The sequence below is a fragment of the Molossus molossus genome, unplaced genomic scaffold, assembly GCF_014108415.1.
Source record: "Molossus molossus isolate mMolMol1 unplaced genomic scaffold, mMolMol1.p scaffold_m16_p_3, whole genome shotgun sequence".
Classification (NCBI taxonomy): Eukaryota; Metazoa; Chordata; class Mammalia; order Chiroptera; family Molossidae; genus Molossus; species Molossus molossus.
In genome coordinates this window covers 31,145,490-31,169,600 of record NW_023425366.1, presented here as the reverse complement: position 1 = coordinate 31,169,600, position 24,111 = coordinate 31,145,490, and the positions used below count along the sequence as shown (strand labels likewise).

At 48.1% G+C, this 24,111-nt stretch overlaps 1 protein-coding gene across 1 annotated transcript; it reads left to right on the top strand.

The window, feature by feature from the left end:
- The first annotated feature begins 445 nt into the window (after positions 1 to 445).
- Positions 446 to 22,493, top strand: ROPN1L (rhophilin associated tail protein 1 like). The gene is made up of 7 exons (XM_036280351.1): positions 446 to 470; positions 2,905 to 3,138; positions 6,715 to 6,888; positions 10,616 to 10,739; positions 12,034 to 12,195; positions 19,323 to 19,498; positions 22,294 to 22,493. The coding sequence occupies exons 3-7, from the start codon at positions 6,758 to 6,760 to the stop codon at positions 22,355 to 22,357; spliced, it is 657 nt and encodes a 218-aa protein (XP_036136244.1). The 5' UTR covers positions 446 to 470; positions 2,905 to 3,138; positions 6,715 to 6,757; the 3' UTR covers positions 22,358 to 22,493.
- Positions 22,494 to 24,111: the final 1,618 nt, after the last annotated feature.

The window sequence follows — 24,111 nt, the reverse complement described above, 5'->3', positions numbered from 1 at the left end:
TGTTGCAGCCCCCTGTGTATGGGAGGACCCAATGCCTGAACGGATGTGGATGTATTAGGAGGTATTGACTTCTTTGTGGTGAGGACTCAAGGCCTCTCTGCAAGGCTTATTAACATTCTCACAAGCAAGCTATTTAACTACTGATGTGCCAGCCCCTGAATCACTCATTACTCTGTTGTCTGCCGGCCTTTTATGATGTATGTCTCCTTCTCCACTAGTGACCTGTATAATTGGAAACAACAAAACCCCTCTTTCTCTGACAAACCCCAAGGATTAATCTCTCTGTTAGAAACTGTGTTTCACACCCACCAGCCCACTTGGGATGTTTGTCACCAGCTTCTGCAGGTCCTTTTCACCCCTGAAGAAAGGGATAGAATCTGTAGAGAAGTAGCTAAGGCTGTTCTCAGGCCAGACAGAGAACCCACCTCTGATCCCGATTGTCTCCATCACGGGCTACCCACATCCCCAAGGTAAGGAGGCTCTCAAACAATATCGCCTGACTCTATTATGGGGAATCCAAGGAAAAACTAAAAAAATTGACCAACTTGTCTAAGATAAACGAAACTGTCCAGTGGTCAGGGGAATCTCCCTCTGCTTTCTTAGAGCATTTGATGGAAGCTTACCGGCTGTTTACACCCATAGACCCAGAAGCCCCTGATAATAGGAGAGCTATTAATATTGCTTTTGTTACCCAGTTGGCCCCAGACATTAGGAAAAAACTACAGAAGTTAGAGGGTTTTGAGGGAAAGCTCAGTTATATACTGAGAACACCACCTGTCCAGGTTATGAACTGAGAGGAGGAAAATGGTCCCTCTTCACAAGCTGCATTGAGGCCATTCTGAAAATACCCTGACCACAAACAAAGAAACAGGTCTGGGAATTTCTGGAAGCAATTGAGTACTGCTGCCTCTGGATACCCCGGTTTGCGGAAATTGCAAAGCCCCTATACACCAGTACAGGGGGAAAGACAACTTAACTTGGACTGAAACTGAGAAAAAGGCTTTCCAAGAACTAAAAAAGACTCTCATCAGCGCCCTGGCCCTGACCCTGACCCAGCTGACCTCAATAAGCCTTTCCAATGATTTGTTTATGGATTGCTAAAGGAATACTCCCACAGGCCCTCGGTCCCTGGAAACGTCCCATGGCCTACCTATCAAAGAGACTCTAGACCCAATAGCCTCTGGGTGGCCACACTGCTTAAGGGCTATAGTGGCTACAGCCTTGCTCACTAAGGAAGCCTTTGAGCTGACCCTGAGACAAGATTTACAAATTATAGCACCCCATGCTGTTGAAGCCCTACTCAGGAATCCCCCTGAATGATGGATGTCCCATGCCAGAATTGTCCAACATCAAGTGCTCTTGTTGGACCCTCCAAGGATTCAGTTCCTAAAGACTACTGCCCTAAGCCCTGCTACCTTGCTGTCTGATGATAACCAAGCAGAACCTGTTCATAACTGCCTCGAGGTTCTGGACTCCTTGACTAATCTTTGAGGAACCTCAGAGACACACTCTGACCAGACCTAGATGCTGATCTCTACACAGATGGGAACATGATCTCATGCAAATGGTACCAGATATGCAGGAGCTGCTGTGGTAACACAAGATAAGGTACTCTGGGCACAGGCAATGGGACATGGGACTTCTGCACAGAGGGCTGAACTCAGCCGTAATACAGGCCTTACGCTGGGAAAGGAAAAGACTATAAACATTTACACTGACGTAGATATGCATTTGCTACTGCTCATGTACACGGGACCCTCTATCAGGAATGGGGACCCCTCACCTCAGAGGGAAAGAAAATTAAAAACAAAGCTGAAATCCTAGCCCTGTTAGAGGCCATCTGGCTACCTCAAAAGGTTTTCATCATTCACTGTAAAGGACATCAGACAACCAATGACCCGATGGCCTGGGGAAATGCTTTTGCAGATCGGACTGCGAGAGAGAGACCATCCAAAACCAGTGGGGCCTCTCCAGATTTTACCTGTGCTACTTCCACGAAATCTCCCTAAAGTTCCCTCTTATACAGAAGAGGAAAAAGAACTTGGAATTAAGCTAAGAGGGAACATAAACTCTTCTGGTTGGTACTCCCTGATCGGAGAATTCTATTACCCAAGGCACTGGGACGAGATCTTATTTTTAAGACTCACCAGAGTACCCACCTAGGAGGGAACTAAACTGATTGAACTTCTTCATCAAGATTACATTCCAACCCTTCACCATTATGCCAAGCAAACAGCAGCCTGCTGTCCTACTTATGCTCAAATAAATACAAAACAACAAGGAAATGCTCAATCGGGGATTCGACTACGCGGACAGAACCCAGGGGAACATTAGGAAATAGACTTTACTGAAATAGTTCCAGGAAAGTTTGGTTACAAATACCTCCTCGTTTTTACTGACACTTTTTCAGGTTGGACAGAAGCCTTCCTGACTAAATCTGAGACAGCTCAGACAGTAGCTAGGAAACTAATATCAGAAATAGTCCTCCAATGTGGCCTTGGGGTCCAACAATGGCCCGGCGTTCGTAGCCCAGATCACACAAACCTTAGCTATAATTTAAAAAATTACTTGGAAATTACACTGTGCATATAGGCCTCAGAGTTCAGGACAGATAGAAAGGATGAATCAAACATTAAAAGAGACTATTACTAAATTAAAATTAGAGACAGGCAAAAATCAGCCTCCTTTCTTTTGCCCTATTGCGGGTCCGATGTACTCCCTATATTAAGGGTTTCTCTCCCTAAGAAATAACATACAGGAGACTACCACCGCTTCTCCCCACATTGGGAGAAGCCCCAACTGAAGTAAATAATCATCTTCTTAAGTCCTTACGGGATCTGCAACTCATCCAGCACAAGAACCAGTAGATGATAAGAGATTCTACCCCTAAGCCTTCTCTTCCAGGTGACTCAGATCTCTACAATGTTCAGCCCAGAGACTGGGATCTGGATCAAGAAAATTCAGCCTGCTTTGCTGGAACCTAGATGGACTGGTCCCCTGCCTGTGATCCTCACCACTTTGACGGCCCTTAAGGTGACAGGTCGCCATTTCTGGATTGATCACACCCAGTTAAAGAAGACACACCCCAACCAGATACCAGAAAAATGGACCCTTCAATGGACAGACGATCCTTTAAAGGTAAAATTATTCCAATCCTGATCCTGCTACTTGGGACCTCTGCTTCTCTGACCCTGGGAAATCCCCATCAGCTGACTCAGTATCTATGGAACCTTAGTCGGACCCATGATGGACACGTTATTGCCACTAACACATCCTATGGAACCCCAAACTTATATTTTGATTCCTATGCCAGAGGATCTCCAAGAAGACGAAGACCCTATATTACTTGTAGCCCCAGAAGGGACTTGGTTCGCCTGCACTACCAGACTAACTCTCTATATTAACTCGCATAATGATGATTTTGGACTATGTGTTCTAATTTATGTAATCCCACAGGTCTACTTTTACTTTGGTGAAGGCAGGTGCGAACATTTTGGAATCCCACTGGAAGGGAAAAACAGGCAATACTCATGTTAGTTCCACTCTTAGTAGGCTTAGTAGCAGGCTCTGCAGCCATTGGTACAACTGCACTAGTCATGGAAGACCAGAATTTTAAGGCACTTAGGAAACAGATAGATCAAGACCTCTCAGACCTGCAAAACACTATCACCCATTTAGAAAAGTCCTAAATTCCCTAGCTGAAGTAGTATTACAGAATAAATGGGGACTTGATCTCTTCTTTTTTTTTTCAATCATCCTCACTTGAGGACATTTTTCCATTCTTTGTTCAGATAGAGTGGGAGGGAGAGAGAGGAACAGAGAGAGAGAGAAACATCGATGTGAAAGGGACACATCGAGTGGCCGCCACCCGCACAACCAACCAGGGCCGGGGACAAACTGCAACCAAGGTACATGCCCTTAGCGGGAACCGAACCCGGGTCTCTCCGGACCGCAGGCCGATGCTCTAACCGCTGAGCCAAACCGGCCAGGGCGATCTCTTCTTCTTAAAACAAGGAGGTCTGTAGGTGAGACCTGCTGTTTCTATGCTAATCACTCTGGAATAATAAGAGACAGTTTGACTCTAGTTAGACAAAGAACTAAAGACAGAGAAGAACTAAGAAAATCAGAAAGCAACTGGTTCGAGGGTCTATTATTTTTTTTTTATCCTCACCCGAGAACATTTTTTTGTTTTTTGTTCAGATAGAGTGGGAGGGAGAGAGAGGAAGAGAGAGAGAGAAACATCAACGCAAAAGGGACACACTGAGTGGTTGCCACCCGCACGACCCAACCAGGGCCGGGGACAAACTGCAACCGAGGTACATGCCCTTAGTGGGAACTGAACCCGGGTCTCTCCAGACCACAGGCCGACGCTCTAACGCTGAGCCAAATTGGCCAGGGTTCGAGGGTCTATTATCATTGACCTCCATGGTTAACGACCCTCTTATCAGCTATAGCAGGACCTCTTCTATTATTGCTCATAGGGCTACTTTTTGGCCCTATAATTGTGAACTGTTTAAATATATTAGAGAAAGGATCCAGACAGTTAAACTTATGGTCCTAGGCACCCATTACTAAAGAATTCAAAATTCAGGAGAGGAAACAATGATTTGATTTTCCTGAAAACCAGTGGTGAATGTGCTGGCCTGCTCATGTCACCTCATCCTGATTAAATAAACAAAAGGCCGACTGTGGAGCTTTCAGAGGCAAATTGAGGAAGTGCCAGCTGGCCTGATACTCCTCTAAATGAATTTGTCCTCTAAGCGAATTCGTTATTTTTTAGAACTTAGAAAACGGTGAATAGCAGGACAACCCTGACCATAGATGTGTGCTGACCAGTTCCCTCCCACCTCTGTTTCCTCCCACTTATCACCAGCTGCCTCCACTTCTGTACTTGCTTGCTTGCTCTCCCCCAAGGCCAACAAGAAATGCCAATTGCAGAAATTTGTAACAAGCCCCCTATAAAATAAAAATGTAGCTGAAAGTCAGGGCTGATCTCTGAGAACTCGGGATCAGTCGCCGCCGGCTTTGCTCTTTATTTGGCTCTGGTGGTCTCTTGGTTCTCGTGCCACAACAATAGGGTGCTTTCCATTTATAATTCACAAACATCTTTTTATGCCAGCACATAAGTAGCCTACTCAATTTTAAAATTCAGACTATTGTATTCCATTGCGTGGATGAGACTGTGATTTAACTTTTCTGAAAGAATTAGTTAACCCATTTTTTTGTATGCTGTAGTAAACATTTTTGTTCATATTACTTTATATACTGAGGCTAGAATTTCTGTAGGATAAATTCCCCAAAGTAAGATTGCTGTCATCCAAAAATGTTAAAGTGCCAAATTGTCCCCAAAATGTACTAGTTAACACTCCTCTCTCATCGGTGTATGAGATTCTTTGTTTTCCCATATCGTCATCAACATTAGTGACTATTTTCACTTTTTGCTAATGCTGTTAATTTGAAAACCTATGTTAGAGGAGTCATGGTTGGGGCTTGGTGCATTTAGGGAGGGAAGGAAGCTTGTCATTGGCCCCTCCTGGAAAAAGCTCATTCTAGTTCTCTGTCTTCCTCTGTAGCGGTGAGCCTTCCTGTCTAGAGGAGGTGGGTCTTGGGGCCTCTTTTATTCAGTATGGGTGTTAGGGGCAGCTGCAGAAGCCAGCTGGGATACCCCCTAAACCAGTGTTCACATCTTGGATGCTGCCCTGGTCAGCATCCACCAGAATGGAACAGTTTCTTTTACCCTTCTACCAAAGCTGTTGTATCAGAAGTGGCTTCTTTTCTCCTACACTCAATCAGATTGGCTCAACCACCCTACCTTGGTTAAGAGAACAAGTTAAACAGAATCTTTTGGCTGGAAACTCCCCAGAGTCTAAATTCTAAGCAGCTTTTAAACTGAGATCTGAAGAATGAGTTCACCAAGGGGAACCGGTTGGGCCACGGGAACAGCAAGCACAAGGCGCCGAGGCTGAGATGTCTATTTGGACAAGCTGCCAGGAGCACGTGCAGGATGAACGAGGAAGTTGAAGGCAGGGGCCAGATTGCTCCAGGGAAGCTCGTGCTGCCTGCACGGATCAGCCCTCCCGACTTCAACGGCTTCCAACGGAGGAGGACCCAAGTCACCTCGTCCCTGAGCTTCACGTGGCCAGAGCAAGAAGGGGAGGCGGCTTCTGTGAATTCGCCGTTCACAGTCGGCAGTGGGAAAGCAATCAATGGCCCTTTTATAAATGAAACTGTCAGCTCGAGCAGCTCTAAAGTATTAGTGGTAAAGGTTGCGTGGGGTGGGGGCGAAGTCAGAGTGCGCACGCGCATTGCCTCCCAACCCCATACTGGCCACAGCCCACCCTTGGCCCTAGGCGTGCGCTGCGCTAGGGGGCGGGGCCGGCGCGGGCGCGCGTCCCTGTTGCCTGGATACTGTTGCGAAACAATAGCGCCCGCTTGCGCTCCAGAGCAGTTGTGTCTGGGCCGCTAGAGCGGGCGGTTGGCCCTCATTTTCCCGAGGCCGAAGAGGAGCGGGTAAGACCTCCGCAGGCCGCCCCGGCCCTGCGAAACCCGCCTCTTGGCCCAATCCCCATCCCAAACCCGGACCCTGGCCAGGACCCGGATGCCGGACTCCAGTCCGTCCCCCGCACCCCCGCCCGCTGGGTCCCACACCCGGGGCAGGGAGGCCGGGCTGCCCGCCCGGCCCCAGGCTGACTCACCGCCCTTCCTCCCTCGCAGCACGCCTTGGTCTTCCCAGCCTGGTCCCGGTCTTTGGAGAGCGATGCCGCTTCCCGACACCATGTTCTGCGCGCAACAGATCCACATCCCCCCGGAGCTGCCGGACATCCTGAAGCAGTTCACCAAGGCAGCGATCCGCACCCAGCCCGCCGACGTGCTGCAGTGGTCCGCGGGGTAAGCGCGGCCCGTGCCGGGCGGGCCTGCGAATCCTCCGTCCCGGAGCGGCGGCCCACGCCCGGGGCTCTCGGAGTATCCGCCAGCCTTCACTTTCCCCGCGGTGGTACCAGCCCCCAAGTGTCTGTCTAGGAAGCATCGTGGTCTGTTGACCCTGGGACCAGAAATTACTGCAACATGCTCACTTATCTACAAAGTAATAACAACTCCATTGTTGGATAGTGGTATTCATGCAGCTACACTAAAACTTCGAAAGCAATTGCATTGTGTATAAAATTTCCGGTGGTTATAAAACTGTCACTACAATCCCTTAATTTTGTTTGTAAAGTGATTTTTACAAGGCAGAGTCTTATGGCTATGAATCCTCCCAGGGTTAGGTACTGGCTGAAGCCGAACGACTGGTCACGTTGGTGTACTCAGCCCTAGGCTGCGATGAGGGTAAACGCTGCCCAGCTTAGTTCTCAGCAAAGGAGCCGTCACCGTTTCTTGGGGCAAACCTATTCCCAGGGACAGATACTCCTAGTTTTAAAGTTACAAGTCAATAGACCTTAGAACCATTAAAATAAACCCTTTTGATTTTACAGGAAAGCTCTTTGCTCTTTTTCAGTAACCAGGCATAGAAGGAAGCTCAATTTTATGACCATAAAAATGGGTATAAATTTAAAGTGTTTTAGTAACTAGTGTATCAAATTTTGCTGGCCTCTAAGCTATTTAACCAAGGTGAATTAGTTTCCCAAGACTGCTGGACACCATCCCACAACATTTGATGGCTAAAACAACAGACATTTATTCTCTTTACAGTTCTGCTGGCCAAAAGTCCAAAATCAGTTTCACCTGGTTAAAACCAAGCTGCTGGCAAGACTTTGCTCTGTCTAGAAGTGCAACAGGGAATCCATCTGTTTGCTTGCCTTTTCCAGCTTCTAGAGCTGCATTCCTTGTATTGTTTGGCTCATGGCCCCTTCTTCCTTCTTTAAAGCCAGCAGTGTGGCATCTTCAAGTCTCCCTCCATCTCCTTCATTTAAGGTCACTGATTGCATTTAGGACTCATCCAGATAATACAGGATAATTTTCCCATCTCAGAATCCTTACATCATAGGCAAAGTCCCTATTACCATATAAAATAAGACCCGAAGTTCCAGGATTAGGACCTAGATATGTTTGGGGCCTTACTGAACCTCTCATACAATGCTACTACTTGTAAATCCGGTGCTTTGCTTTCTGTCAAACGCTTTTGTCAATTGCTTCTGAAATATTCTCTTTAGGTTCTTGCCAAAAAAAGAAAAGAGAAAATCATGGCCTCTGGTTTTAATCATTATTCAAGCCTAAATAAAAGATAGTCAGGACTCATAACATTTGTACTCTACAAAACATTCTAAAATGTAGTCATTTGCCCTGGCCGATTTGGCTCAGCTGTTAAAGTGTCGGCCTGTGGATCAGATAGTCCCAGGTTCAGTTCCGCCTAAAGGCAGGTACCTCGGTTGCAGTTTGTCCCTGGCCCCGGTTGGAGTTGTGTGGGTGGCAGCCAGTCGATTTATCTCTCTCACATCAATGTCTCTTTCTGTCTCTTTTCCTTCCTCTCTCTCTCTCTCGCTGTATTTGAAGATAAATGTGCAAAAATGTCCTCAGGTGAGGATAAATAAATAAATGGTAATCATTTTTCTTGGAACATTCAGTTATATTTGGTAACACTCTAAAGACAACTATTTTAAGCTTTAATTTAAAAGGTGTAGTTAAGAACTTCCTGAATGTTCCATGCAATTTATTTCAAGAACAGTTTCGGAGTTTAAAATCGAAGCGTAATTTATTAAGCAGTGTGTGTGTCATGGACTAGAATGTGTTCCAGCTCTCTCAGAATGGTATCTGTTAGGACCTCGTTCAGAAGAAGGTGAATTGGTCTTTGAAAGATATCGTAGGCAGAGATTGGGATTAAGACAAGTTGGAGGGTATTCCAAGAAGAGGACACAGGCTATGAACAAAGGGGCTGTGCCAGGAAGAAAAACAGAGCAGGAAACCAGGGTGCCCAAGGACGTAACTGTGCTGCGGTAGACTCAAGTAGACATTCAGGTTAGCATTCTTTTCAAATGAGGTTTCTGGTGGCGAAGGGGGGACAGCCTTGCCCCCAGCCTGTGTATTCTGCTGTGATGTCACAGCTAGTTGGCTGTTCTTTATTATGTCATTGAGCAGTTATTCATCATGCAGTGTGATAGCCAGAACTGGTTGAGTACTAAAAGGCCGATTTCACCTACATGTGCCTAACACAACTGGTCTTGCCATTAATGCAGACTTCCTCAGCCTAGCTCATTTGACACTTTGGAGGGGACACTTTTTGGGTGGTGTATGTGGAGGTGGGGGTGTAGGATTCTTGGCAGCATCCTGGTCTGCACCCACTAGATGGCAGTAACACCATTCACCTCTTGTGGTGACAACCAAAATATCTTGCCAGTGTCTTCTTGGGAAGGGGAAGGACCCAAATGGCCCTGTTGAGAACCAATGTTCTATAGGCTCTATCAGGTTTGGGGATGGGTTTGATAGGTTATGAAAAGTCCATGAAGTAGGTGAAAACCCTAATTAGGAACAATATGGCAAAACTAAGCATCCATTCTTTAGGTCTTAAGGTCCACTTTTGTCTAACTCACTGCTGCCTTCGTTTCGACTCTCCCTCAAACAAATAAGATATAACTGGAGTTGTCTTAAAAGCATGAAAGCAAAGATGAATATGAGGGGTGGTAAAAAAAGGGGTTGAGATACAAAATTTATTTTAGCCCATTAGATATCTTGCAACATTTTGTTACATATTTAGAAATGTTTTCAATTATTCATTTCTTTTAAATTATTACCTGTGGCCCTGGTGTATCCTTTAGTGTTCCTTTTCCTGGATATGTTGTTTCTTTTTGTGGTGTTAGTCATTAGAGCTGCAAATGATGGGGCTCAGCAGCCAGCTGCCTCTGGCATGCTGGCCCAAAGGTGAGTGAGTTTTGCAGAAGAACCTGCCTGGCACCTCTCCCCTACCCCACCAGCTAGAGGCTAGGTATGTGTCCCCTCTTGACTTGTTGCCCCAAAACATTTCTGTGCCCCTGCTTGCTTTCAGTATAAGCAGCAATATCTGGGGCCCAAAAAGGAATAATTAAGGGGAAAATACTAAAAAATTAAACAAAACAAAACCACAAACAGGAATAGTGAAGGGTTGGAGAAGGGTGACCTCTGACTTACCAGAGTGGGGCAGCCCATTTCCAGTGGAGCAAACAGATGACATTCCTGAATGGGCAGAGATGGTTACACTCAAACCCCTGGAAAAATAGCAAGGCCCAGAAATAGGAAGATAAACCCCAGCTGTTAAAGTGGAATGACTGGACCGTGACATTACCCTTGGGTTCTGCGGCTCAAATTTTTCACTTTCTCTGGCCACATTTCAGAACCACTCATGGTATTTGCTTGATGGGAACAGCACCAGTTGTTCACTCCGGTGAACAGCACTGGAGTCTGCTCAGTACTCTGGGGAGCCCTAAGACAGGCTGTCGTTATCCCCGCTTTGCGGGCAGAGACACAGAGGTAGCAGAGAAGGTTAAGTAGGAGAGCTGAGTGGAGAAACCAGGACTGACCTGGGCCTTCAGACTCTAGACCTCTCCTCCCTAATTAATCACTGTTGGGTTCACGGGTGTTTAATTATTATTAATTAATTTGCTTTTTGTGTATTGATAAGTCTTCAGAGATGTCTTGTTGTTATTAGGTATTTCTCAGCTTTGTCAAGAGGAGATCCACTTCCTGTAAAGGACAGAATTGAAATGCCTGTGGCCACGCAGAAAACAGACACTGGCCTGACTCAAGGAATGCTTAAAGTGTTGCACAAGCAGGTATGCGAAGGTTTATGTTATAGTCTGACATGAGAGAGAGCCCAGCCTGATAGAAACCACCAGTCATCCTTGCAAGTCGCTTCCCCTGTGATGAGACTCTGAGTTTTCATTCAAAGAGGAATCTGTTGTGTTCAGTGCCCTTTTCTAGTTGATAGTACCTAGCAGAGCTATTCATGATTAGATTATAGGAAAGTAAAATACAATTTAAATACCAAATTAAGATGCTTAGATGCTGCTGGACTGAAAAAAAAGTCTAAAAATATGAAAGTATGACATTGTAGACATGGGGTTGCAAATCCCTTCTTGAAATACGTGTTTATGAAAGCTGTACACGTGCTGAAGAGATGATTGCCCTTGGGTGGCCGGTTTCCCGCGCTCCAGACAGCACGGGCCTGCGTCCTTCCGTGGGTCTTCTCCCGACCCACCGGCTTGCTTTTAGAAAAGCGAGTTCACAGGAAGTGTATCACCCAGCCTTGAGGTTTGGTGTTCATAGTGATTGGTTGTATTGCTAAAAATGACACCAATCACGTAACCTTGATTTTTAAAGTGACTGGTCTCCATTATACTTTTTCTTTTTAAATAATTTTTTATTTTTCAATGACAGTTGACATCCAATATTTTGTTAGTTTCAGGGGGACAACACAGTGCCCATTACACATTTTGAAGTTCTGTGCTTCTGTACAGGGGACATTGACTTCTGAAACTAGGATTTCCCATGGCTCTCCATTGTAAGGGAAAGGACGGGCACTGGGGAGGGGTGGTCACTGGGGAGGGGTGGTCGGGAAGGACCGCGGGCCTTGCCAGCAGGGCGCAGAGGCCCTCCACTCCCACCAGCTGTTTCAGAGTTGTAGAGGGAGCCACTTCTTTCTAGTTTTAAGATTTCTCCCGTGTTACTGTTTACATGTTTATGGGATTGGGTTTCTAATGTTTTTATTTTCTTTATTGAAGTTAATTTTTTATTGCAAAGTACTGTAGTCAGATAATAGGGGATCATATACCCAACATCAGTATGCCCATTTTATTAGGTTATAACACTATGCCGTATTTGCTTCACAGTCCTTATTTAAGAAGTAAATTTTTGACAAGCTCGCTGCCCCCCCTCCCTGCACATGGGCCCCTCCCACTGCACATGTGCCCCCTGCTTTCCAAAGGGCTAACTGGGCCATGAATTCAGAGTTCAACTGCCCCCTCATGGGGCTGGGGACTTGGGATATGTTCAAGTATCCACAGCATTATATTATTTCATGGGTTTTTAAACTTATATGAATTGTATTATACTGTGTTTTCTAAACAGTGTGGCCATAAGCAATATGTGGAGTTAGCTGACCTTGAGCAGAAATGGAAAAATTTGTGCCTGCCAATTGAAAAATTCAGAGCCATCTTGCAGTTGGATCCTTGTGACCACAAAGTGGAGTGGATAAAATTTTTAGCGCTTGGATGTAGCATGCTTGGTGGGGTATGTACCTAGAAATAGCATATTGATAATTCTGTGTAATCATAAGCCTGGATTGAAAAATAATTTAGGGGTTTTAGTCACTAAAGGAAACACATTGCTTTAGTAACTTTGTCTCAGAAAAGCAATGTTTTTCAGATACCTATTGTATTTTCAGGCGTATAGTTATTTTGATTTACAGAAGTTAAATACTTGTGAATACCTCAATTTAAAAGATGTTAACAGCAGGTAAAATATATGGATACCATTAACATACATTTAAGTTTTATTAAACCACACATTTGGTAAATGGATAATATCATTTTTCCTAATCTGTGGAGAGAGGCACAGAATTATTTTATACTTTAGTTAAAATCTATTATTAGTGACTAACAGATACAATACAGCTTTGCTGATGTTAAAATATAACCCAAGACTTTGGAGTGAAGACCTAGAGGGCCCTGCTGTTTCTGAGGTGAGAGGGTTTGTGAGCACAGGAGGGAGGAGGGGCGGGAGGGGGGGGGCTGGAGCTGGGAGGACATTGGCAGGACTCCCTTTGGAAATCTAGAGTCTGTCTCTTCAGCTCACAGGTTTGAGTCACTGTGAGACACGGGGTCAATGGAGGGAGAGTTACCACTGAAGAAAGGAGGTTGAGAAAAGAGAACACCCTTTACTGCAGAGCAGTGTTTTTTTACCCCCCTCCCTTCAGTCTTTGGAGCCCAGAGTACATAACTGTGGATCATTCAGATCCCTCACTCATGGTACACACTCACCATGCGTCATCCTCTTTGATTCAGTTTTCATTTTTAAAAATGACTTTATGGCCCTGGCCGGTTTGGCTCAGCGGTTGGAGCGTCGGCCTGCGGTCCAGAGAGACCCGGGTTTGGTTCCCGCTAAGGGCATGTACCTCGGTTGCAGTTTGTCCCCGGCCCTGGTTGGTCATGCGGGTGGCAGCCACTCGATGTGTCCCTTTCACGTCGATGTTTCTCTCTCTCTCTCTTCCTCTCTCCCTCCCACTCTACCTGAACAAAAAATGGAGAAAATGTCCTCGGGTGAGGATTAAAAAAAAAAAAAAAAAAAGACTTTATGGCCCTGGCCGGGTTGGCTCAGTGGTTAGAGCATTGGCCTGCGGTCCAGAGAGACCCGGGTTCGGTTTCTCCTAAGAGCATGTACCTTGTTTGCAGTTTGTCCCTGGCCCTGGTTGGTCGTGTGGGTGGCAGCCACTCGATGTGTCCCTTTCACATCGATGTTTCTCTCTGTCTGTCTTCCTCCCACTCTATCTGAACAACAACAACAACAAAAAAATGACTTTATGTAGTACTACCCGACATGATCCCTAACACTGACAATAGCGTACCCCACCTGAACCAGGCTCTCCTGAAGCTCACGCTTCCCTTTCATTGCATGTATACCCCGATAAACACCTTCTTTAATTGTAGTTGGTCTTATCTTTACAAAAAGATAATTATGTTGTTAGTAGTAATCTGGAACTTTTTTTCATCCCCGATTATATTTCTACATTTGTGTGTCTATATCATTACAGACTGCTGCAGATTATCCACTCTGCCATTTAAGACCCACTGTGGGAACACACTGCAATTGACTGTCTGTTAGTGGCCCCAGTGAGAAACCCTGAAAACCCAGTAAGCTCAGGTGCGGGTCGGTGGCTGCCCAGTGTTGCTCACTATTGTTGTGTAACTGCCCACAGACCATGTTCCTGTTCAGCCACAGAGAGGGCAGTGTACCTGGGCGCATGGTGCTGAGGGCTGGACACGGCTGACCCAGTGGGAAGCCAGGCTCAGGTGTCACTGGGGAGTAGTATCTCAGTGGCGTGCTGTAGGGAAGGACAAAGACAAGTAAATTTAATTACTGGAGAAAATTTCATGTTGCTTTGTTCCTCTAGAACTCTGTGAAGTCAAGATTTTAGTACTAGGAAATTAATACAGAATATTTGAATTAATGTTTATGGTTTGTGCCTCTAAACTTAGTTGAGAAATTTGAATTTTAATAATGATGAGAAAGCAAATATTTCATATTTTGGGATCCATCTTTGTCATTTCTACATCTCTAATTGTGAGATCAAAGCACCAGATTTAAAACCACAAGGAATCTCTTTTGGAAGATGAGGTATTTTATCCATGTGTAGTGTGTGACGCTAGGTGGAGACATTGTCGAGGATGGAGCTTCGTGCTGAACTGCGAGCTGGGGAAGGGCCCTGGGAGAAGGGCACACAGCCTCTCTCCTTCCTGCAGTAGGGTATGTGGAAGCGCTCGCCTAGGCCCTAGCCTGGCCTCTCCTGGAGCCGCTTCCTGCCGTGGAAGCCGTGGCTGAGGTCCAGGTGTGAGAGACTCGGGGTGGTGGTGGTGGGGTGCTGGCTCTGCCTGGGCCTGCTGCCCCACGAAGGGCAGAGCATGAGTTCAGACAGCCCTGGGGCAGGGGCTGCAGGGGCAGGGAGGCCCTGGGGGCCTGACTCGGATGCGGATGCGGAGATTTGCCTTATTGACGCCACTTACCCCACGTTGGTGGGGTAGCTTGGAGGTGCACTGACTTGAAGCTGTGACTTCCATGAGAGGATTCGTGGTGTCCTTTGGCATTTTAGCATTTATCTTGATGCTTAAAAACAAACAAACAACCTTCAAAAAGGAGGGGATGAAGAAGTGAAGTGAGATGAATGAGGAGGAATTTAGGATGGATTACTGCCTCTTTTCCATGTAGGATTTCCGTAAAATCGGAATGTAGTCTCTGCTTCCATGACAGACCCCATTCCTGTCGCTGTGTCCACGGCATCTGCCTGACTCGGGGCAGATACATTCTCCGTGCTCTAGAATTTCTATTAAAAGTCACTCTAGTCAATGAATCAAGTTTAAAGTTTCTACAAGACTAGAACCCACTCCTTCATTCCTTCACAAATGTTTATGGAACACGGCTTCTTGCTGGGCCCCGCTCTGGGTGCTGAGAGTGCCAGTCAACAGGAGAGGACGCCCCTGCGCCCTGGGAGATGACCTGCTGTTACCTCCTTGAGGCGCTGGGCTCTGCTCTGGCCATTGTGTTGAAAGCTGCAGTTGGGAGTCAAGGGTTAGGGTTAGGGTCGTGGGCTGCCCCAGGCAGGTCGGGTGTGGTAGTGCTTCCTGTCCCCTTCCCCAGAGCCTGGTGTGGTCACTTGGCGAAATGATCACATGTATATGGCACGACCTGTGTCTTTACCTTTCTGCAGCACCATCTTTGGTCCTATGGTGTCTTACGGACTTTTGCAGCCAGTGTGTGTAGGGAATGGGGGACTTGGGTTGCAGTTTTTTTGTTTTTGTTTTTTTTTTATCCTCACCCGAGGATATTTTTCCATATTTTGTACAGATAGAGTGGGAGGGAGAGAGAGGAAGGGAGAGAGAGAAACATCGACGTGAAGGGACACATCGAGTGGCTGCCACCCGCACGACCAACCAGGGCCGGGGACAAACTGCAACCGAAGTACGTGCCCTTAGCGGGAACCGAACCCGGGTCTCTCCGGACCTCAGGCCGATGCTCTAACCGCTGATCCAAACCGGCCAGGGCGGGTTGCAGTTTTTGAATGCTCGAAAAATGATCCCCATGCATCAAAACACAACAAAACAATTTCGATCCACCACTTCGATGCGTAGGGCCATGGGTGGCGTCACCTGCCCAGTGGTGGACGGCGTCCTGGCTTACTCTCCCACTGCCTTCCTTTCAGGTCCCCGCGGGCCTCTCAAGCCTATTCTGAGATGGCCAAGAAGATTCCTTTACCACCCCTCCCCCCCAGGCCAGTGGCAAGGTACAGCCGCCTGCCGTACGTGAGGGCCTCCAGCCCAGAGGCGTTTGGTGACTGCTCCTCCAGAAGAAAAGGCTGCTTTTGGGTTTCTGGGCACACCTGCCCCCAGCACCACATGCCCATGACTCGCCCTCTGTGGGAAGAGGGCTGACTGATGGGTGTGCTTTCCACTGGAGCTGTCACGGTGCACACCCATCCACACACATCGGCAGATGCCGGACATCGTGGCCTCTCCATCCCTTTCCTGGGCAATGCCAAGGGCAGCGTCTGGCCTGAACAGGCGGGCTTCCCTCGGGGACCATGTTCTAGCCACCTGGAAAATGCCGGTCTCCCACCCTCACCGGCCACAAGCCTCAGAACTGCATTTTAAATGAGGAATCTTGTGAGGCTAAGAAAATGAAGTGTAAAGGCTCACGGGCTGAGATCGGGGCTAATACCACTGTTTGCCATGAAATCCGCTTGCCTCCTGAGCAGTGGGTCACCCTCAGGGAGCAAGAACTCTGTTCTTACTCTATCTGAAGGGGCCAGTCAAGATACTGTTCTCATTCTTATTTCCATGCTCCCTGGAAGGGACACTTTGGGTGTGTGTGGGAGGTGGTTCCGTGTGTCGTCATGATAGCAGATAAAATTCTGAAATTGAAAAATTCCACAGAACTGGCATGTGGAAGATGCTCAGGAAATATAGGTGCCTCCACGTCTTTGTTTCTTACACGTCTGCACTTTAATTTCAGATGAGGGCTCAGGCATGAGAACGCTTGGCTAAAAACAAAGTAAGCATGCCAGCCCCCCCCCCCAACACCCCCCGAAGTCTCAGGCACCTGAGAATGAACGGGAAGGGCAGGAGGTTAGCAGGGGCCACCTGCCAGGGCAACGAGCAAGAAGCTTCGCTCCCTCTGCCCTTTGGAGCTGAGACATCTGTTCATGAGAAACAACTCAGTGAAGAACCATGCAAGCTGCTTTATGAATCCTTTACTGCAAATCTTACTGTCAGAAATGTTGACACCAGCAATGTCATCGTGCCTTTGCAGGAGGCAGAGATGCTGGAATGTTTTGATGTGTTTTTTCCCTGAAATACCTCTTCCTCGGGAGCATTTGAACCTCCCATCACACAGACCTCATCTGCCTGCTCCTCACAGCTCCCGCTCCCCATCATCCTCACTGGGCTCCCACACTCGGCTCGGGGACCTCCTTCCACTTGTGTGGGATATAAAAGCAAAATCCAACATAACACTATGTCTTTGTAAAGTTTCCAGCAAGAAACACGTACTGTGAAACACATAACTTCAGTTTTAGCAGGTCCTCAGAGAAGTGCAGAAAACAAAGGCCTTTCCTGTGGAGCGCCCTCGCCCGCCCGCTCTGCACCCGGCATTCCCTCCCAGGGGGAGGCAGCTTTCCAGGCCTAGTCCCGGCTGCTCTGCTCCGGCCTTCGTCTCCTTCAGCCCAGGCCTGGAACCAGGACCGGGCAGCCTGTCTGCGCTGTCACTCCCCGCCTGAGCCCGCCCAGCGGCTGTCAGGTGGAATGTGGTGGTCAGCACTGCCTGCGTCTGGTCCCGGCGGCTCACCTTGGGCAGTAACGTAGCCTCGCTGGGCCCCACGGTGACTGCGAGGAAGAAAGGAAATGCCCCCTCTGGCTCCCAGATGGTGCCTTCTGGGCAAGGACCTCTCTCTGTCACTCTACCTTTTCCCTCCCCCTGCCGGAAGCGCAAGGTGATTTTTCTTGCACTTTCACTGTGAGAACCTGATTGAGCTCCTGGAGCACCGAAGGAAGGAACGACTGCTGTGTGTGAGCCGGCCACGTGTCCAGGAGCTGAGGGCGGCTGAGCCAACACGAGCAAGGAGTGAGACCCGTAGATCTCCCAGCAACAAGATGAGTTCCGCCAACAGCTGAGCGAGGCCACAAGTGGTTCCTCAGCGCTGGCGCCTCTGGACGAACACCAATTCCTGGCTCACACCTTGAGTGGAGCCTCACAGGAGGACCAGCTGAGCTGTGCTGGGACTCCCGACGCACAGAAACTGCCAAATAATAGATGTATGTTGTTAAAAAAAAGACCTGGCTCCAGCCCTCTGCATGTCCCTGAGGACATCGGAGTGCTGTCTCCACTCCGTCACTGTTCCAGTCAAGCAGGGCTGTGTGACTTTCCCTATACCTGCAGCTCTCCCTTGGGGTCTGCCCTCTGTGCCCATCCCACTGTTTTTTTTTGTTTGTTTGTTTGTTTTTCATGCTCTTTCCTAAGTGCAGCCCAGATTCTCCCCCCAGGAGCTTCCCTGGGAGGAAGGCCCTGATTTGCAGTGTTTGCTCATGAATGTTGTGCGACTGCTCCCATCACAGCTGATGTCAACCTACCAACATAAGATCTACCATCTCACAAAACTCCTGGAGATTTAACAGCCAGGTCTCAGGAGCCGTTCCCACACTCCACTTCTGCCCAGTTCCTGGGTACGCAGGCCTTGGCCCTGACACTTTAAGGTGCTCCTGTGAAGTCACAGGGATTGGACAAATTCTGGTACTAAAGCCAGCCCCCGACCCTGAATTCCTCTCCTTATGCCCTCATGGCTTGAATGGCTTGAAGGGGTGGGAGGGGTCACATGCTCCGGAATTTTAGTGCGGATGCCAGCCAGGGTGGGGTGAGGGTAACTGATGCAGCAGAGGGAGAGAGCGTGAGCAAGATGCACAGTGCTCCAGGGAGAAAGATGTGCTTTCCAGACTGAGCCAAGGCAGAGCCAGGTGCACAGGTGGGCAGCACCAGGACCCTGCCAGCACGCCCTCCACAGGTGGCATCTCTGGTTGAAAACAGTTACAGTTTGCTACTTCCCTGGTTATGTTGGGGCCAAAGGGGCTGGAGGGTTTTGCACTGGCTTAGGAGGTGTGTCTAAGAAGATTGACGCTTCCTCTTTATTTATTTTTTATCCTCACCTTTGTTCAGATAGAGTGGGAGGGAGAGAGAAGAGAGAGAGAGAAAGAGAGAGAGAAACATCGACATGAAAGGGACACATCGAGTGGCTGCCACTGGCACGACCAACCAGGGCCAGGGACAAACTGCAACCAAGGTACATGCCCTTAGCGGGAACCGAACCCGGGTCTCTCTACTGAGCCAAACCGGCCAGGGCTAAAAGTCATTCCCATGTTAATATAAAATCGATGGATTAAAAATTTTTGTCTGACCAGTTGCATCTTGATGAGAACTTTTTATTTCCTTCGGTCAAGTATATATCCACCTAGTTCTTAATTTAGATCAAGAACATAGTGTACTTTGGGAGAATTTCTGCCAAACGTAATCAAGTGTTTATTCTGCTGGTTCTTTGCTTCCAATTTTAGTAAATCCAGGTAGTAATCATCTCCCTTGCCCCTTATTTGTGGTGTTTCTAGTCCTTGAATACCACGATGAAGAACCTGTGCGAGATCCTGACCAGTGACCCGGAGGGGGGGCCTGCACGAATCCCCTTTCAGACTTTCTCCTACGTGTACCGTTACCTGTCCAAACTGGACTCGGATGTTCACACTGCAGACACGGAATCCTATCTGGCCTCTCTACAAGAGAAAGTGTGAGTATACGCGCTCCCGGGCATGCGGGCCTATTGATCATTCGAGAGCTTCCGCTTATCTCTCATACCGTGGTCGTGGCTAAACCTGCCGTGATAGGAAGAGGCGCCCGCACCGGCTTCTCCAGGTCGTGCCGAGGAAGCTATGGCAGGAAGCAGCTCTGTTCCCGCGGGATTCGGGGCAGTGTGGGCTTTACGTTTGGTTCTCTTCAGACTTAAGAGGGAGAACATTTATGCTGTCTTTAAGGAAAGTTTATCCAAATTTATCTTGATTCCTAAGTACAGTATGCCAAGTAGTTTGAAATCAGCATATTGAGCGTGGCCACTGTGGCTCAGTGGTTGAGCATCGACCTATGCACCAAGAGGTCGTTGGTTCGATTCCCGGTCAGGGCACATCCCCAGGTTGTGGGCCCAATCCCCAGTGGAGGGCATGCAGGAGGCAGCCAAGTAATGTTTCCCTCTCTCTCTTCCTCTCCTTTCTCTTTCTCTAAAATCAGTAAAGGGAAAAAAAGGCATAGCATGTTGAAAAGTAAGATAGAATTTCTTAACAATGAAACAGAAATGGATTACTGTAGGTGGAGGGTGTGATCAAGCTAATGGACACAGCTTCATTCTCTGCTCCTTAAACATTTATTGGGTGCCGACTGTGTGCCCCATAGTATGCTCTCTGGCAGGGGGTTGTGCAGAGGAAGAGCAGCTTAGAGGGGGCAGCTGGGGCAGTGGTGGCAAATCCCACTCCCACTCACCAGGGGCTTTGGCTCTGCAGAGGAGGCTCCCTGAGGGTGGTGATGATGTACCTCGTGAGCTTAAGCCCAGGAAGCCTAGTGATTACAGAGCAGGGGGCTGTGGGTGAGGCAGGATGGAGCCTGGCTCCCACAGGCTTCAGGCGGGCAGAGAGAGAGCGCCTGTGGTCTGAGGCACTCCAGTACCTCCTGCCCCCCCACCAAGTGCCTGTGTAAGGGGTGTCCCCAAGCCTCATACCTGCCATCTGGAGCTGTGTGTCCCCAGCACGTTTATGGAGAGCCCACTCTATGCCAGGGATGTAGTTCATGGACCAGATCGCCCTGGGCCCTGTGGAGCTGCAGGCCTGGGTACACCACACACACAGCACCCAGGCCGCAGGTGGGCTTGAGGGCAGTGAGGACGAGAGAGTCCAGGGATGGGACCTTGTCTGGGAAGGTACATCCCCCTTGAGCCCCTGAGAAGCCCTACCCAGCAGGCCCATCCTCGCTGCCCCGATGCTCGTCCCCTCCTACCCTCCCAAACCTTCCATCTGTGGAATTAGAGTGGGCCCTGGACCGCTCCTACCTGCCTTCCTGCCTGACAGAACCTTGGCTGCCCCACAGCCCTCCCTCCTTGTCTCTTCCAAGACATTTCCTCTCCTCCCTCCTTCAAAATCACATCCCCTCTGAGGCCCCTGGCCCCTGAGGATGCCTCCAGACTCCACAGCCCACTGTCTTTCTTCTGGTCTGTCATCCACCCACTCTGTAACCACTCCATTGTCGCTCTCGGTCACTCTCCACGTCACTCCGGACACTGTCAGGCCCTTGGGTGGCCCAGTACTCTGCCCTCTGGGATCTCCCTTTTGTCTCTTCTACCCCCAGGGCGCCAGCAGACACAGCCCAGCCTGTCCCCACTCTCCCCCAGCCCACCCTTTGCACAGTGACCACCAGAGGGGGACTGCATCGTCCTAACACCAGACCTGTCAGCCTCCCACATCTGACTTGGGGTCCATCCTCCTGCCTGCTTCCCTCCTCTCGAGTGCAGTGGGGCAGCCCCCACCCTGGCAGAGAGCTGCCCCCACTGTGCCTGACCTGGGACACCATCAGTTTCCTCCTTGCTCATGGCTGGGCTGGACAACCAGGAGCACTGGCTGAGCAGATGCCCCGGGGGTAGCATTGGCAGGATGTGCCCTGGGAACCTTGGGAAACCTCTGGAAGGTTAGAGCAGCCCCCCTCTGTTGCCTGAAGGACCCTGGCCTGGTGTGTTCATGCAAGCCACTGGACTTGACCTAAGGTAGAAGTCCACATAAAGTTCCGCTCAGTGATTTTCTTCCCTCACTTCATTAATGGTTCTTCCCCAGCTGAGGCCATGAGCTCCAGTGGGCCTCCATTCTCCTGCAGCTTGAGGAGGAGGGTAGCAAGTGGTCAGGTGACCGGCGTCTTTCTCCAGTGTCCCAGTCTTCTCTAAGTGGCCACCTGACAGACTGTCCCACAGTGTAATTCCCCTGGGCCTGCACAAGACGCCTTAGAAACTGCTAACTTGTGTCTTGTTTGCTTTTCACTGAGTCCTAAAGGCAGAGCTCATTTCCCCTACACTGAAGATCGACATGTTGTCGTTCAGGGTTTTTGCAGCACATCTACGAGGCTGACAGAAGTTTCCTCATGTTCACCATCTTTTAAGAAATAAAAATATCTATAAATAAAGAGAAAAGTCAAAAGATGCTGTTGTTAGTACCAAAATTTCATAGACTTAAGATAGTTCTTTGAATTTCACTGGACCAACTTTTTAAGTAGAAGGGTACTTTTTGTTAACTAATGACTAAAATTTGAGTTGTCAATAAAGAAAAATCTTTAAATATAGAAATAAATACCCATTTTTGTATGAAGAACAGAATGCTGTAATTTTTGAGGTAGGAATTACTGAGTAGAGACCATAAAGAATTCATCTTTAAGGTAAAACTTTAACATTGTATTACATTTAAATTATATTTTAATTAAATTATAGTAAATCATAGTGTTTCATAAAATATGTGTTGTGAGAAATGACTAACGTGTGTTTACCTATTTCTGTTTTAGAGACTCTAGAAAGAATGTCATGATAGGACTTTCGGATTTCTTCTTTCTAAAGAGGAAAATTTAAAAAACCTCGAGCAGAAAACTCGGAAGACATGCCATTAACACGGAGAAAAACACATTTTAATGTCAAAGGAGTGCTTTTTAAAGCCTTGGCACCAATTACAACTTGTCATTAACTACATGCATACGTTGCGTGACTTTTTCTGATCATAGAAATGGAGTGTGGCCATTGCGTCTGGGGGTCTATTTAATAGTCGCTCTTCACTGTGTTCTTGTAGGAACCATCAAGGTAAATCATTCCTGGTAGTAAAATGATTAATTCGAGTAAAACAGTATATTTGGAAACTCTAGAGTCGGGAGGGGGATGGGCAGTTTAAAACTGGCTGTCCTTTTTTTCCCCTATGGGAAGCTCTTGACCAGCAGACTGCAGATACTCTTTACTCCCTGCACTAAGACTGGAAGAGCATCTTCTCCGGGAAAGGCAGGGACTGCTCGCCGGAAGGGCAGCCATGGCTGCGCCTCAGACTGGACCAGCGATGTGGACCAGCACTTGGTCCCTTGTACGGGAGGAAGCATCCAAGTGCCTTTACTTGCCTTCCGTATGCACAGTCTTATGTACAACACAGGAGCCCGTAGGGAGCACTGAATATAAGGGAACAATACATTTGGGTAATTTCCCTGAGCTCAGGGATGGTTTGGCTTCTTGGCCGCTGCACATTGGCCACCATTGCCAGTCCAAGTCTCGTGAAAACCCAGTTAGGCGAAATGTTTTGCTGTTACCTAAAAGTGTTTCATTTCTTTGCACTGAGATGCGTAAAGTATATGTTCCATCTGGACACTAAACTCCCTTATTTGAGATCATTATTTACCTGGACTATTTGGTCACCTTCCTAGCAAATAGACAACATGTAGAAATTATGCATAAATGTACAAGTAAGTTTCAGAGTTTTTAAAAGCTTTTATAGTTTTTGCTTTGCTTTAAACTTTAAAACCTTGACAGCCCCAAAGAATTTAAATATTCTCCCGTGAGCTGCCTTGCCTGAATACATGGGGATCAGAAGAATGAAGTCTTCGACTTTGCCTCAGCGCAGCTGTGCGTCATAGAGTGAATAACACGTTGAGGGGAGATGCTGCGGGAAAGGGGCTGCCCAAGGAGCACAGGACACCAGGAGCGCAGACGTGCCGTCCACTTGCTGCAGACTCGACGGAAAGCGTGGAAGAGTTTTGTGTTTATTTAGGTCGGAGAATCAGCCCCCAGAAGAGCACACATGGCGTGGAGTACACAGGATGTTAAGATTCTTTGGCCTATCAGGAGACAGAACGGAGAATTTAATATAGTGAATTAACAGCTTCCCCTCAGATGGGACAGCGAAGGCACTGAGGACTTAGGAGAGCCTCCCGACCCCTAGGCTGGACCTGGCCTTCACAGTGCAGGTTGCCCTGCAGCCCTCAGAGGTCTGCTTGGCTCTCTTGGTGAACAAAAGGTGAAGCCAGAAGCGGAAAGGGATGTGTTCTGCCCCCTCTTCCTCCAATGCTAGACTGTTGGCCAAAGATGAACATAGAACCAGCTGGCAGGGAACTGTGAGGTATGAAGGCCACAAAGAAGCTTGTTTGAAAGTGCAAGTCCTCAGGGAATGTGTCCCAACGAACCCTTCCTTGCTGGGGAGTCTGCTAGAGGAAGAGAGCCAGGAAACCAAAAAGACGGGAGAGGTCAACGCAAGAGCTGGTAGGGAGCACTGCATATCATATACCTGTGCGACCAAGATCAGGTGATGTGCACACGGGATTGCTTGGTATACAATGGATGTGTGCTCTGAC

What these genes read in the sequence shown, in the direction of transcription:
- ROPN1L (XM_036280351.1), top strand. Translation starts at nt 6,758, where the DNA reads ATGCCGCTTCCCGACACCATGTTCTGCGCGCAACAGATCCACATCCCC. An exon ending in GTGCTGCAGTGGTCCGCGGG is followed by an intron (nt 6,889 to 10,615) that starts GTAAGCGCGGCC and finishes TGTTGTTATTAG; the next exon opens with GTATTTCTCAGCTTTGTCAA. An exon ending in GCCTCTCTACAAGAGAAAGT is followed by an intron (nt 19,499 to 22,293) that starts GTGAGTATACGC and finishes TTTCTGTTTTAG; the next exon opens with AGACTCTAGAAAGAATGTCA.